General features: G+C 43.6%; 1 protein-coding gene across 1 annotated transcript in view; it reads left to right on the top strand.

Annotated features, from left to right (window-relative positions):
• The first annotated feature begins 401 nt into the window (after positions 1-401).
• LTBP2 (latent transforming growth factor beta binding protein 2) overlaps positions 402-16,121 on the top strand; it is a 144,398-nt gene continuing 128,678 nt past the window's right edge. The window contains exons 1-2 of the mRNA XM_063117865.1: positions 402-1,356; positions 13,954-14,024. Of these exons, the coding sequence (XP_062973935.1) occupies positions 833-1,356; positions 13,954-14,024 (595 nt within the window). The 5' untranslated portion in view covers positions 402-832. The remainder of the gene's footprint in view (positions 1,357-13,953; positions 14,025-16,121) is intronic.

Genomic DNA, 16,121 nt, shown 5'->3' with positions numbered 1-16,121 from the left:
AAGATTCTTGCTTGATCCCTGAAAACATACAATACGCTGTGGTTTGGAGAGTTCTGTCACCTGTGCCATTCATCCATTCACACCTGCATTTGCTCCACTTTTATTCACTATACAGCCAAAGCTGTGTATAAACTCCAGCAAATGCTGTACATTCAGGAAGCTAACTTACAGATTTGTTCAGTTTGGTGTATGTGAGAGATAGTGGGGAGAGACAGAGAACTTTTTGCATAGGCTGTGGATGGGCCTCTCTGGTTGCTCGTGGGTTAATATTTCTCTCTTGTAATTTGCTTCCCTTTGCCAAAGTGGGTGTTGCTGGAATGTCTCTTGTGGTGGGGGGTGAGCTGTGTCCTCTGGAGAGGGGCGATGTCAGCATCAAAAAGGCACAAAAGGGGGAGGTTTCCAAAAATAAAACCGTCCATCCCTTCCAGAGCCTGCCAGTGCCAGAGGCAAGTGAGAAGGTGCTTGGAGCTGTCTGCAAAGAACATACGAGCTCTGACAGTCAGGAGAGAGGGGACGGGCAGAGGAGAGGAAAGGCTGGGAGTTCTCATTCTTTCTAAGGTAGGAGGAGTGCTGTTGCTGCAGCTTTGGGAAACCTGTACTCTTGGGCTTTCTCTATTTTATTGCCCTGCTGAGCCCTCCTTCTCCTCCAGACAGCACACACTGATTAAGACTCTTGTAGATGTACCTGAAGATGTGAATGGCTCTGAAACGTGCTTGAGAGAATTTAGCCTGGCTGCCGTCTTCTCCCCTCACCCCCTGCCCCCAAACTTCAGTTTCACTCATATGAAACTACCAGTTCTGCAGCGGAGTGCTTTTCCTCTTGACAGAAACCATGAGGGGCTCCCAGAGGAGTCTTCTCCCATTAACCATAGCACTTTTTGTGGGAGTAGTTGATTGCCAGAGAGACTTTGTTGGGCAATTTGACCAGAGTCCTTCCTACAGAACTGAATCTGGGAGCAGAGAGACAAGTCGGCTACGGTTCTGGAACCAGGGTAGCTTGGGACCGGCAAACAAGGTGTTCAGTTTGTTCCAGGTACACAGTCCTTCTACCTTGGACCATGCTCCTGCGACCCCTCAAACAGAAGTTGCCTCCAATGCTGGGATGAGAAACCTGGCAGGGAGGGAAAACCGAAAAACATCCTCCACTCCCACAGACCGCAAACTCCCTGCTCTGACAAATGCAAGATCCCAGACTAGCAACCCTGGAACGAAAGCTGATGCTCCAGGCAGAAGCTTGAGCCGGACTCTGCAGCAGAGGCAAAGGATGGACACCTCACACCACTGGTTACGAAATGGGCCGAGGCCACGGACAGTGCCACAACCCAGAATGCAAAATTCCAGAGCCCGGATGTTCGGGTAAGTGCAGAAATAGTTTCCAGCTGTCAAACAAGGTGTTTGCGAGATTTGACAGCTCCTCGCTCACCACCGGAGCAGAGCTGTGACTGTGACTTCACAGTCAATTTTTCATTTTCAGGGCATGTCAATCAACCCAGAATCTAGCTACAAATATACTGTCTCAGAAAATGCCAACTTTCTCCAAAGAGCAAAAGAGCCAAGTCTTAGATTTCTGAGATTGTAGGAAGCCAATTCTCATATCAGGGTCAAAGTAACTTAATAGTTTTCTGTCCTATGTATAGCTGCAAAATATGATTAATTTGCTGCTTAGGTTGTTCTGTCATCTGCACCTGCAAGAGATCTCACTGCCTAAAGCAGATTATAAACTGGTAACAACAGGTCGTTTCAGTGTGATGTGTATGTTATACACATGTCCAAGGCACAAGTGCTGCCTTTGCATAAACAGTGAGACACAGAGTTACATTTAACAGGGAGGGCGTGATGTTGTGTTGTCTGCTGTCATTGAGGTGAATGTGCTTTTTGTGCAAGAAATTCGCAGAGAGAGAATTCATGTGCCGTTTGTGCCTGGGGAGGAAATATCACTTTGATTTTCAGTCTGTGGGATTTGCTGCACAGGTCAACTTTTGGTGTGCACACAGGCAGGGTCATGTCTATGCATTATGATCCATTTGTGCTATTGTTCTTCTTGGTGCTTCCAGACAACACTTTTATTGTGCCATCGCCCTGGCTCATTCGCAAAAAATTATGGGAGATCCAGGAGGTGGCATCTTCCACTTGAAACTCTCCCCTGTTTTGCCATCACCACCACCACCTCTTCTTCAGTCTTTTTTCTTATTGAAGAAAATCCGTTAAGGAGAAAAGATGGAACAGCTGCACAATGCCTTCTAATGGATAGCACTAGGAGCCCTCCATCTGGATGCACCCCCCGTGTTAATGCTATGGATCTGTTCATTTTTAAAGAAGTGGGTGGCAACCAGACTACCAGGTGTTCGTGTAGCAGATTCCCATCTTTTCTTTTGGCACAGTGGGGCTGTCATACGCTTCGTTTCCAGCTTCATGCTGATAGATATAAAGGGTGCTCCTTATGACTTACCTGTCAGAAATTCTTTTATCTTGAACTGTAGGGGCACACCTTAAATAGTTTTGCCACTGCAATAATAGCAATGGTATTCCTGTTTGGCATCAGCATCGGGTCTTTTGGGGCTAGGGCATTGGTCTAGATCCAGACGCTGCTGCAAATGACTGCTCTGAGTTCTCATGTCTGTTGCATTCAGAATTGATAAGAACATAAGAAGAGCTGTGCTGAATCAGACCATGGGTCCATCTAGTCCAGCCCACAAGCAGGAGACGGATGCAGCGGCACCCTCCCACCCATGTTCCCCACGAACTGGTGTTTATAGGCTTACCGCCTCTGATATTGGAGGTCTAACACTTTATAATATCATGCCTGATGGACATTGCTTACTAGTCTTCTCTGTATGCAGATAGGGAAGTGTTCTTGTGGGGGTGTTCCAGAAATGAGTAAAATGGACATAGACCTAGATAGATCATTCTTAATTAACTTGACAGAATATATTACTTCTTCCTACTTCATAATATATTAAGTATTGCATCTTTTGTGTATTTGTCTAATGCCCCAATAGCATATTACAACACAGCTGCTTGTAACATTAACCTGCCAGTCATGTCCCTCCTGCAATGAATCCTTGGCTGCAGGTGATGTGCAACAGAGAAGCAGTGTGTGTGTGGGGGGGGATGAGGGTGCTTAAGTTCCCCCCCACCTTTATGGTTTTTCACCTCCCCAAACAAACCCCTTTCTCCACAATGGGATTCCATCCAAACTAAAAGTTCAATTTCATTTTTTCCCCAAATTTATGTTCATTCTGTTCTGTTTCCGCATCAGTTTGTAATTTTTTAAAAAAAGTCTGCATGGAAGTTCATATGTATGTTTGCGTGCCCTCGCAAAATGTAAGCATTTTTCAAATCATACATATTTTTACCACCAATTTCCCCCGATAAAGGATTCTTGTGTGCAAGTCTCTAGAATATATGCATTTTGTGTGTGTACTTTTCTTTACTATACTCATTTTTGTACGCTTTTTGGGATGTGCGAATTTTGACCGCAATCTTCAGAGAAGTGTAGATCTTGACATTTGGGCAGTGCAAATTTGGTAAGTTCACATAAAAAAGACAAACTGGGGGGAAAATCTCCTTCATTCCTAATTTTTATGCAGTAAATATGGTTCTGGAATCTTGGCTATGCCAAAAGCAGTGTGTGAGTTGTGGGGCGGTGGGGGGGGATTTGAGGGGGAAAGAGGCAGGTAAGGCTTTTGCAGAGAAAAGTGGCTTTTTGGGCTACCATTACATGGAACGGTGTTTTAACATACCATTTGTCCCTAAGACTTCTGGGTTGGCGAGAGTTTTAGAACAACCCAGGTGCAAATAAAGAATAGCTTCAAGCAAAGTAAGATTTATTTAGGAAATCAGCACATACATTTATGCACACAAAAAACTAACATAAAAGCAGAGTACTGGTTAGTGCTCTATTTTTAGTTTCATGTATTAAATGCTGTAGTCAGAGAATAGTATGCAAACTTAAAATGAAGCCATAGAATTATCTCATCAGAGAGACAATAAGCAAAGCTCGTTTGGGCAGAGGCCCCATACAGCATATATTCATAGAAAGCGTGTGTACTTTCCCGTAATATACACTTTTCAATAGTCATTTCTTAATTGGAGAACTTCACAAAATTTAGAAAAGTGCGAATTCAGAAAGATAATTGCATTTCAGTTTGTGTATTGGTTTGGGAAATGTGGATTAGGTAGGTTCACATTAAAATGTGAAGTAAATAAATTTCTCCCCCATCCCAGACCAACAAAGGAGTTTTATGTGACAGTTGGTGACATATGAAAGCAAATACCACCTGACAATCATAAGAAAGCTGAGCAATCAAGTGTTAGAAGTTATGAGCAACTGCTCCTGGTTTTCTAGCAATATGTAATACCAAGTTTCAAAGACATGTATCAGAGGTCAACTCATTTCAGAACATGTGACGCTATATATTCAGAGAGGCTGTGAGATCATGTTAGGTGACATGTGTAAACTACTTCTCTGGTGAACAGGCCAGCAGCATGGAGGTTGATAAGCTTTTAGCAATTGCAAATTCATGGTAGAAATAGACAAGTGTGCGTGGGCACGCACATGTATATACACGCAAATGTTGGCATAGAGTGAAGAATAAGCAAAATTTAGTAAGGTGAGAACTAAGGATAAAAGGAATACATGACACAGCTTGGAGCACCCAACATATCATATACACAACCAAAATGGAAGACGATGTACTTTTTGTACTCAATTATAATCCTTGTTAAGGCCTGTGAAATGAAACAAAAATGTTAATAATAATAATAATAATAATAATAATAATAATAATAAGTTTCTTACCTGCCTCCCCCTTTGGATCGAGGCGTGGAACAAATTAGTACAGCAAATCAACACATCTTAAAAATTCTTGATTTCACATTCATCTGGGTAGGCCTGCCGGAAAAGGCTAGTCTTTAAAGCTGTCTTAAATTCAGAGAGAGAGAGAGAGAGTTAATTTTACGAATCTCCTCCGGCAGGCTATTCCACAATCTGGGGGTGACAGAAGAGGAGCTCCTCTGGGTAATACCTATCAGCCTAGTTTTGGCTGACTGAAGTAAGTTCTCCCTGGAGGACCTGTGTGTGCGGGGTGGACTGTATGGGAGAAGGCGATCCCGCAGGTAACCTAGACCTAAACCATGTAGCGCTTTAAAGGTAGTGACTAACACTTTGTACTTTGTCCGGAAACTAATTGGCAGCCAGTGGAATGATTTTAATGTTGAGGCAATATGCTCACCCCTTGATGTACTGGTGACCAACCTGGCTGCCATATTTTGAACTAATTGAAGTTTCCGAACTAGGTACATTGCAGAAGTCGAGCCTTGAGGTTACCAGCGCGTGCACTACTGTCTTTAGGTCTTCCAACTCTAGAAAAGGGTGCAGCTGGCGTATCAGCTGAAGCTGATAGTAGGCACTCCTGGCCGTCGCATCTATCTGGGCTGTCATTTGGAGAGACAGATCAAGGAGCACCCCCAAACTGCGAATGCAGTCTTTCAGGGGGAGTGTAGCCCCATCCAGAACTGGTTGACACATCTCCAAACCCAGGTCAGAGCCGTTGACAGCAAGCACCTCCGTCTTCAGCTTAAGTTTGTTTTTCCTCATCCAGCCCATTACCACCTCCAAGCATTCATCCAGAAGAGACACACTATCCTTAGCTGATGCTGTTATTGAAGGCATAGAGAAATATATTTGGGTGTCATCGGCATACAGATAGCACCCTGCCCCATGCCTCCGGATGATCTTTCCCAGCGGTTTCATGTAGATGTCAAACAGCATTGGGGACAGGATGGCGCCTTGTGGTACACCATACAACAGCTCCTTTTTTTGAGGAGCAACTATTCCCAAGCATTACCATCTGGAACCTACCCAAGAGGTAGGACTGGAGCCACTGGAGCAGAGTGCCCCTGATTCCCAAACCCCTCAGGCGTTTCAGAAGGATACCGTGGTCGATGGTATTGAAAGCTGCTGAAAGGTCCAAAAGTACCAGCAGGGATACTGACCTCTGGTTTGGCATTTTCACACTGAAATTATCATATGAGATTCTTCTGTTTGTTTATTAGAGCCCTCAGGCAAGAAATGGAGTATCCAGGGAGGATGTATTGGATTTCCAACTATTCTTAATTATTCCTGATCTAGGTTTGTTGTCTTCTACCCACTCAGTCTCATTGGTTGCACAATGTAATTCTGGCTAACAATTTGGGCCTGTAAATACAGCAGTGTGTTATATATGCACAAGACAAGCTCTCCAGAGGAATGCATCTTCTGCTGTCTTCTTTACTCCTTACTCTTCCCTGCCTCTCTTTCTTTTAACATGATTTTTATTAAAATTGGAGGCATGAGATAGACAAACTGCTGAACAAATGGACAAACTGCTCGTATAGCATAAATGTCTGGTACAGATGAGAAAACAAGCGATGTTCAAGCTTGACAAATTTCTCTATTTTCCACCTCAATGCTCATCTCATTTCGTTCTTGCTCCAGAATCCGAGCGACTTTGTTTCCCCCGAAGAGGAAAAGTGTGCATATTCAAAGATGAAAAATGCAAAATATGCACACTTTTCCAAGCTTAAACCCCAAATGCGCACTTCCCCCCCCCCCCCATAGGCTAAAGTGTGAAAATGTGGTTTTGGGGGGTGGGGCAAATGCACATTTTCAGAAATACAAATTTTTGGAAGTGTACACTTTCAAGTGTGAACACAAACTTGAAAAATTGTGAAAATTTCCTGATAATTATGCTCCTGCTCATTTCCGTGTTTGTGTTTGTTCACATGCTTTTTGAACAGGAACTAAATTCTTGTACATCCCTAATGCTTGCTACATGCAAGGCTGACTGCAGGATTATGGGGACAGTGGGTAAAGTGACCTCTGGGGGAGAGGCTCTTTTCTTGGTGGAGCACCTCAACTTTACATGGTGGCATCTTACTCTGAGCAATGCTATAAGAAGCACAGTCTGTCTGTCTCTTGCTTGCTGCCTTTTAATGTCCCACAATGTACCGGAGTGTTGCCATGTTAGGAGCATTGTAGAAGATTAGATCCAGTTGCCTGGAACTGCTCAGAATGCCTGGCTGGGTGTGTGTGAAATCCTCTTGGGTTGGGGCCAGTGGAACAGTGGCCATCCTAGGGTGCTGGGGCGCCAGCCTCTGCCCAAGGTTGCCAGGTACCGATTCTGGCCCACTTTCTTTGGCTTGCATTCTAATAGCATAACACCATTTTACTTTATTTTTCCACCGAATGATTCAAGTACCATGTGCCTCCTATGTTACTTTGTGGAATCTAATAAGTAGAAATATCTCTGTCTTTCTAGATGCACAGCTAGTAATTAGCTATGAATGTCTCCCAAGTTCTATTGCTATTTTAAAATCTGCTCCTAGGGAGCGCTGTGTGCCCGAGTTACATTGGCTTTCTGTTGCCTTTAGGAGACTCCAGTGATTCCACCATAAAGGCTTGTGTTGTGCTGGGCTGTCATTCTAGCACTTCAACTTGTGTTTAGCATTTTGCGAGGTGTTGATGTCCCACAGGTGCTCTTTCCAGTATTTCCTGTATAATTGCAACGTTTGCTATAGAGATAATCCACTTCCGATATTTCTTCTCCCCTTTGCAATAGAGCAGGGGTCTGAAATGATACAGCTCCTACATGAATGTGCTAACAAGAGACTCTGATAAAGTTGGCACTGGTTACTGCCAGGAATAGTGACTAATGTAATCAGTCCTACTTTTGGAGGTGTGGCTATCACTTCATTGAGTAGCATCGCTGCAGGCATTCATATTCTGAGGGCCAAAGCAGATGACACATTATGTGCATGCACTTAATTAGTCTTGTTTTTATTTTTAAAATAACAGCTGTAGGGTGATCAGGATTGGGACCATGGCACGCAGGGAGGGGTGAGTTCTTTCCACCTGTGCTATAGTCCTGGGGGGGGGGATGTTTTCTCCCATCAGCTGTTATTTCCCCCAGGAGAGAAGCTGCCACTAGTTCTAGGAACAACTTCCTTCCTGGAGTGAATAGCAGCTTCAGGAGCGCCGTTTTCACTGGGACTACTGTGCAGGAAAAAGGGTTAATTTAACACATTAAATGCATACGTGCTTGTATTTTGGCATTTTAATTGTCCTCTGGTTCTCCTAGATGCAACCTCAGGAAGGACAAACCTCAGGAAAGTGTTAATGACCTGGTTCGTATGTCATGACCACCTACAATTTTGTATACTTAGAGGTGGGTTGTTGTTTTTTTATTGTGGGATGCTATGAACAAAGTAGCATGATGGTGCATGCTGTCCAATTGCTCCTGCTTCGAATCAAACCTTCAACAAACCATGGGTTCTTTCTCTGGCTTGTTGTGGGAGAGGCAAGCCAGAGGTCCACGCTTGCACACAATACTAAGCGACCTAGAAACAAAGCTTCCCTGGATTGTTTAGCTGCTCTTGCTTGGAAAATTGTGGGTTATCATGACATGAGAACTGGGCCAGTATCTCCTACACCCCTTAGGGATCCAATGAGATAAATTGGTCCCATGCTGAGTAACAAGCAGAGTGCACACTGACACCTACCCACAACTTTCTCAATCCCTTGTGTTAGTCTTTGTCCACTTCACAAATGTCACCCAAGTCATGTGTATGCTTCAATTGGTTTTGAAATGCAAGAGCTGGTAACCCTTCTTGCTTCCACCTGAACTCCCATATAATGCGCAGCATTGGAAGGGGGCTATCATCAGCTTTGTGGGTCAAACGAGACACATTGGCCATGGACCTAGGGACAAAACTGGGGCTGCTGCTGAATCATTATAAAACAGCTGCAGAGAGTAGGACTTGAAACAGAGCATATGTGTGGCAGGGGGAGCAGAACTTTTCTTTCCTGAAACTACTTTTTTAAAATTGTTTTTTCTCCCGGTGAGAATCCGTGATCAGAAATACCCCCCTGGCTAAAAGGCAGCAACAGCTGGAAAAGCACAGATGTTCGTGTGAGGGGACTTCTCCTCTGTTACACTTTAAATTCTCCCACCTCCTGCTTTGTAGGGAATTAGCAAGAGCAGAGACAGATGGTATTTCTGGGCAAGCAGGGCACTGAACGCCAAACTGTGGTTGAGTTCCCCCTCCCCTCTGCTTTAAACTCATGCTCTAGTTGTGGCTCCACCTACTGCTCCACCCCTTGGCTCCGCCTATGTTTAGCTGCCCTGCCCTTCCAGCCCCAGTTGGGCACCAGCCACCACTGAGCAGGAGCCATGTTGGGACCTGCTGCCATCACTCTGTGGCGGCGCGCCTTGTAGGCTGCGTGTTAGCTGGCAGGCAAGCTGGCTGGCAGTCCTAGACTAACTTGCCACAAAGGCAGCACAGCATGGGTAGAGGTGCCTGCTTCCCTGATCCATGGTAGGATGCCAGCTTCTCCTTGGCACATCATCCCTCTCTAAGCTGTAAACATGCGGTGCTCCTCAAAGCAGCAGGAATTTATTTTGAATTCTTTATAAGGCAACAAAAACCGCATAGCATTCAAGCCACTCAAATGTTGAAGAAATTGTTTAAACATAACCAGATGCTCAGAGGGTTCATTATTGTGCAAAGGCAAAGTAACAGTCCCTTTAGTCACTCCCGTAGCCAGAGCCCCCAACACACGTGGCTTCCCGTTAAAACTCTCTTTAACTGGAAGTTGAGAAGAATACGGCCCATGCCTTAATCCATTCCCAACAGAGCAAGCCTTTGCTGTTCCTCTTGTCAATAAAGGTTCTTAACATGCATTTCCCTAATTCAAGAGATTGTTTTGGAGCTGCTTCGCATATTATCATTTTCCATATGCACCTAAGTTATTCTTTTAATGTACACCTAAAAATGTAATGTGTGATATTTGGAAAACATGCGATGTATCAGTCCATTCTTCAGAGAACTATGATGGGTTGAACTCTCTGTCAAGTGCATCCTTGGTCACAAACCCAGGCTTACTGCCAAATAATGTGTCACAAGGTCCTGTGAAATCAGGGATGCAGAACCTCTTTCAGCCCTAGGGCCAAATTCCATTTTTAAAAAAACCCTATCGGGAGCCATATTCCAGAAGCTTTCGGAGACCAAATTGTATTTATTTAGATCATTTTTATACCGCCCAATAGTTGAAGGCAAAAGGGGGTGAGGCCAAAAATACAAGTGATACAGCTTAAGGCTTTTACCGCCGGTAACAAAGGGCTTCATTACACCAGGCTTTTTATTCCGCAACTTACCAGGGCTTCTGCTTCCAGATTCTTTGCGAGATTTCAATTGGTTCTTTACACAGTCGGTTTTTCTTTTACTGCATTACACTACTTGACATTTACACTGGTAGGTGGAGCCTGGTGGGATGTTATTGGATGTTAGCAGCACAATACTTATACCCCAGAGAGGGTGGACAATGCCTATTGTCCACCCTCTCTGGGGTAGCTCCTCCCCCTATTAGCATGAACTTTTCCTTTTCAACTTCCTTGCCTCCCCTTTTCTCTTCTGCTGCCTCTGATTCCTACCTCGGCAACTTCTATATACAATCCACAGTACGTTTACAATTTCAGAAGTCTGCTCTCCCTACACCCCCTTCCCCACGTGTGTGCAAGTCAGTGTGGTCCTTGTAAGTGCAAGAGGTAACACTTTGCTTGTTTGAGTATACTCTGGGAGAAAGGATCGAGTGGAAAGGGGTTGCAACACTGCGGCCATTGGGCACAGGAGCAGTCCCTGCCCTGCTGCACTAGTGAAATGCCGGCATGCTGCACTTCTGAAATTCCTAGTGTTGTTCCCAGGAGTGGAACACCAAAGGGGCTGGAGGTCAAGGGAGGCGCAGGAAGGTGACACTCCCTTGCCAGTTGTCATCACTAGGTGATACCATCTGCCTACACAAAGCGTGTCATAGCGCAATGTCAGCAACACATGAGCGGCTTATGTCGGATCTGTTGTGCAGCTGCAAATGATACTGCATTTTCCACTTACAGAAATATCACAGGGAAAACAAGGGGAAGGTGTAGGACAGTTGCTGCAGTTTTCAAACTGAGATTAATGCACCCTACCCCCACCAGACAGTAAACCTTAGAACTTGTTAGTCTTAAACACACACTCCCAGCCTTATCCTCATAGAATGGGTGCTAGGCCCTTGAACCTTTTTGGCCTTCCTTTAAGGTGGAGCAGTTACATTTCTAAATGAAGCTTCAAATAAATGAAATGGAAAAACCAAAGGTTTCCTCATAACCTGCAGCAACCTCTTTAACAGCTTTCTCCGACCTGGTGTTCTCCAGATGTCTTGGACAATAATTTGCAGCATTCCTGATCATTGGTCATGCTGGCTGGGGCTGATGGGAGTTGAAGTCCAAAACCTCTGAAGGGTACCTTGTTAGGGAAGGCTGCTCTATACATTTAGTGCCAAGCCCATGTATCTGTGTATATTTTAGTGCTGGAGTGGGGAACGTTCTTTTCTATTGAGGTCTGCGTTACCTTGGTCAAAACCTGTCAGAGTCTGCATTCCAGCTATGGGTATGGCCAGAGTTACTGGTGTAACTCTTACCTTTGTTCAGTACTCAATGGGGTAAAAAAATTTTTTTTGTCTCCAGGCATTCTCCTTCCCCAACTTCTGCAAGTTTTTTTCCATCAGCTATATAGTTAAGGGACAGAGCAGGAAGGATTAAATAATATAAGCAACCCAGAACAGCACCAGTGAAGGAGCCATGGCCTGGGGAGAGTCTGGAGAGTTTGATTGTGAGTCCTGAAGGTTCGCATTTGGACCACGGACCAGAGGTTCTACACTCTGGTTATTTTTGTGTTTGTGAATTGTTAGCACCCATTAAATTCAATTGGACTTATTTCTGAGTAGACATGTATTGGATTGGGCTGTATGTCATTTCAAACAGGAGGCACAGCTGGAACTAGGAAAGCTGGAGAAATTCAAGACGGACTAAAATGAGTTTTGATTTCTAAGAATCTGACCTGTGTAATTCGGTGCAGACCAGCCTTCCCAGGCCACGTGGAGTCCACAGACTTCCAGATTTGTCTCTCCTCCCCGCTGAAATTTACGCAAATTAATTTGCAGGAAAATGTGCAAATTTCTGCTGAGGCATATGCCATGCTGGAAAATATACGTGGAGAAAAGGTGAATTGAATGGGGGACAATACACTAAATGTTACATACTAACATTAATTATGTAAATTGTTGCAAACGTTCTTACAGAATTATTTGCATATTTTTCTGAATAATGGAGGAAAAATTTAAATCTGCCTGTGAAGGGACGCCACAATGAACGACACTACACAATCCACAAAACACACATGGGACGGATTTCACAAAATCCGGACATCCATAGCTGGAACAATTACTCATGTAGATAAATGTATGGGATCCCCTGGGGTAGGTAGTTCTTACTCACATACAGAGCTAACATGGTATAAGTGATTAGAGTGTTGAACTGGGACTTGGGAGATCTGGGTTCTAGTCCCGATTTGGCATGAAGCTCACTGAATGACTTTGCGTCCATATCTGATTCTCAGTTTAACCTCACAGGGTTGCTGTGAGAATAAAATAGACAGGAAGAGGAACTCCTTGGGCTCTGTGCAAGAGGAAAAAGGATGGGATATAAATGTAATTTTTTTTTAAAAAGTTGAAAAAGTAAATTTTGGGGGGTATAATTAAGAAGATAGTGTGACTCAGTTATCAGATATTTCTGTAGCACTACCTTTAGGTAAAAAGCAAACGTAACAAAAACTGAAACTATATTTTTTTATCCTAACTAACATAGCCAGGTGGTAGCAATATACCTTTTCTTTTAAAACGAACAAGCTGTGGATGTGTATGAGAGGGCAGTGAGACTTATCTTTGCCAAGGTCCTGGAGTTTATCCCATCAGGAATTGCAGGTTTGGTTTACAGCCAAAGCTGTTCTCTTAGCAGGGTCCATACTCCTGCCTGCAGGAACTACTGCCAGAATATGCCAGTAATGTGAGGCAAGAATGGGAAATGTTTTCTCCCTTTGCAGTCATGTTCGGCAGTTTTGCAAAAGTCCAGTTAGCAAATCTTAGGGAAGGAATAGGAAGCCATGATAGCGCCTTTCCCCACTATAACAGGTTTGGCCTGGGGAAAACATAATGAGTTCTTGTCAATAGTGTTAAAATACACTTTAAGAAACTTCACAACTATGGGAATAAACACTATGAGCTTCTAAACTAAATACCCAGTGGGTTGGGATATGTCCTCAAGAGCATACAGCAATATTACTTTATGATTTGGAGTGGTTTAACATATTGTATCTATGTCAAGATGCATCTCTCTACACTTTGTGTCAAATCATTATGATCCCATCATGGTAACGCTATATCCCTCTTGCACTTATACCTCGTAGGACATAAGCAGGAAATATCTCTATGACAGCAGTATATATGGAATGTGTAATGTGCCCCAACAGTTTCAGTGCGCTTCAGTACTGCTATAAAGCAATAGTGTAAATCTATCTCAGGAAAGGGGGCAGAGAGAGAAAGAGACTCTGCCCCCTTTCCTGATTTACACTATTGCTGTATCAGCCCAAAGGCAGTAGTGGTGTAGTGGAGCCAGGCCTCACAGGAACGCAATGCCAGTTCATTTTTTTTATTTATTAGGAGGGATGCTAATGTTATCTGCCATCCCCCTCAGAATTCCCTGTTCCTGCTTGGCTTAGCTGCAGTTCTCACAGTAGCCAGAGTGAGTGGAGCGGATGGGGGAAGGAATTTTCTCAGCAACAATATATAGTTAGGAACTGTCCCTGTTGTAATGCAAAGTATTTTGGGGTGGCCTGGGGCTTGTCTATACAGCTTGTTTACCCCAATTTAAATGCTCATATTCGTGTTTCAGGACACATGACACAACCATCCATTTGCCATAATGCCGGGTTTTTAACGAAAGTTCAAGCACTTTTAAATAACATTTGCTGGATCAGTAGGTGTGGGTTCAAGGATCACCAAACATGTCTTTCCTAATCTTGTTGTTTGCAACTGCCTAGGCCAAATGTCTGCGGGGGACAATGCTGCTCAGGTTGGACAACGGCTCCAGGGACAAATCGATGTATTAAACGTAAGTGTAAACAAAAACAAACCCATTTTCCTAATTATTATTATATTATATCAGTGTTCATGGTGTAACTAAACAAAACTGCAAAAAGGGCCAGGTCCCTGCCTCATGGAGTTTACAGTCTAAATATTCATAATGAATGCAGAGACAAAGGAGATGTGCGGAGGCAGAGATGGCTGACCCACAGTATTCTATCGGTGCAGTGTCCTGGATCACCTGACAGCTGATACAAAAGCACACATTGAGGGCCAAAAGTAGCAGATGGGGGAATTATGGAGAGTGTATGCAGAGAGTGCGCCAGCCCTTCTACAACTTCATTGGCTGCCAGTCCAGGTCCGGGCCCGATTCAAAGTGCTGGTATTAACATTCAAAGCCCTAAACGGTTTGGGGCCAGGTTATTTGAAGGAATGCCTCCTCCCATATGTGCCTGCCCGGGTCTTAAGATCATCCACTGGGGTCTTCCTCCGTCAGCCCCTGCCGAAGGAAGTGAGGCAGGTGGCTACTAGTAGGAGGGCTTTCTCTGCTGTGGCACCCCGGTTGTGGAACGAGCTCCCCAGAGAGGTTCACTTGGCACCTACATTATTTTCTTTCCGTCGCCTGCTGAAGACTTTTTTATTTTCTCAGTGTTTTAACACCTAATTTAACTTAAATTTAAACTTTACTGTTTTAATCTCATATTTCAACCTATATTAATTTTTGCTGTGTGCTTTTATTCTGGTTGTGCTTTTTATATTGTATTTCGTATGTGTGTTTTAAATTTGTTGGTTGTTTTTATGCTCTTCATGGTTTTTAATTTTTGTGAACTGCCCAGAGAGCTTCGGCTATTGGGCGGTATAAAAATGTAATAAATAAAAAATAAAATAAAATACAATAACCAAGCATAATATGGTCCCTGCAGTGGTCCTGCTTCAATTCTGTTTTTGCCCTGACATGTTGAACTACAAGTACAGCATAGTGGGTGATTCCAGACAGAGGACTCTCAGCATTACCATTGTGCATATTTTTGGTCTTTTTGTGTTGAATGGATTTTCTGTATTTGGAAAAAAAGACAGAAGAAGTGATGGGAAAACCCGGGAGGGTTACAAATAGGAGACAATAACATCTTGAATCCCATAAACCTCTGTGAGTGAGGCAAGGTGATGGCATGATAAAAGCTTCATCTGGCAGCGTCCTGATAAGGTGGAGCAGAGGCAGGTATCTGGGAAGGAGGACGAGGTCACATGATTACATGGACAAGTTTTGCAAAAATGATGAATCTGGTTGGTTCCGGAACATGTGGAAGTTTAACTGCTAGCTCATTAAAATTGGTTAAAAGGCTGCACTGGGGAGAAGCAGGGATGTGATAATCCATCTTTTATGGGACAGGGCTTCACTCAAGGGAGATAATAGACATTTTAGGCCTTTGTTTGTTTGCCAATCAGTTACTTTTCTGAGAGCTGATCTTTTAAAGAGGTTCAAGCTGAAGGGTTTATTCTGAAGTTGACTCTAAATACCTATGCTTCTATTTCATTGTGGAAACTTCCTTACTCTCTTAGGTTATTACTTCAGAATTCCTCTCTAATTTTAAATCTAGGAACTTGTAGGCTGGGCCCTCCCGCAGGGTCATTTGCCTCAGGCATATTCATAGGACTAGGGATAGAGTGGATTGATTTACAAGGAAACAGGTCCATGGAGGGGCTCTGATGACATCATTAACCATATGAGCTAGAAACCCAGGGATGCAATTAATTACACTGTAAATCAGGTTGTTAGTTCCTTTTGGTAACTTTTGTACCCCGTCATAGTTTTCCATTTCCATACATGGCAATGCTGTAAAAACAAAGAAGAAGGATAAAGAACTATTTAATCTCACTAGCAGTCATACCCAACACTCACTGCTTGTGGTGTGCCTAGTTCTGTGCAAAGCAACTTGTCTCAACAACTCCAACCTGCGGCTCAGAGCGAGGCTTAAAGGTTTTTGATCTAAGGGAGTTTGAAATTATCACATTGTTCTTTACAATGCTGCAAGGAAAAGTTAAAGGTTGTATCAACACAAAGAAAAAAATATTAGTGAGTACATGTTTATATGATTGTTCTGTAATGACAGGATCTTTCATTAAC

This window comes from Elgaria multicarinata, chromosome 2 (genome assembly GCF_023053635.1).
Source record: "Elgaria multicarinata webbii isolate HBS135686 ecotype San Diego chromosome 2, rElgMul1.1.pri, whole genome shotgun sequence".
Lineage (NCBI taxonomy): Eukaryota > Metazoa > Chordata > Lepidosauria > Squamata > Anguidae > Elgaria > Elgaria multicarinata.
Note: the sequence above shows the minus strand (reverse complement) of the source record. Positions and strands in the feature narration are given on the sequence as shown.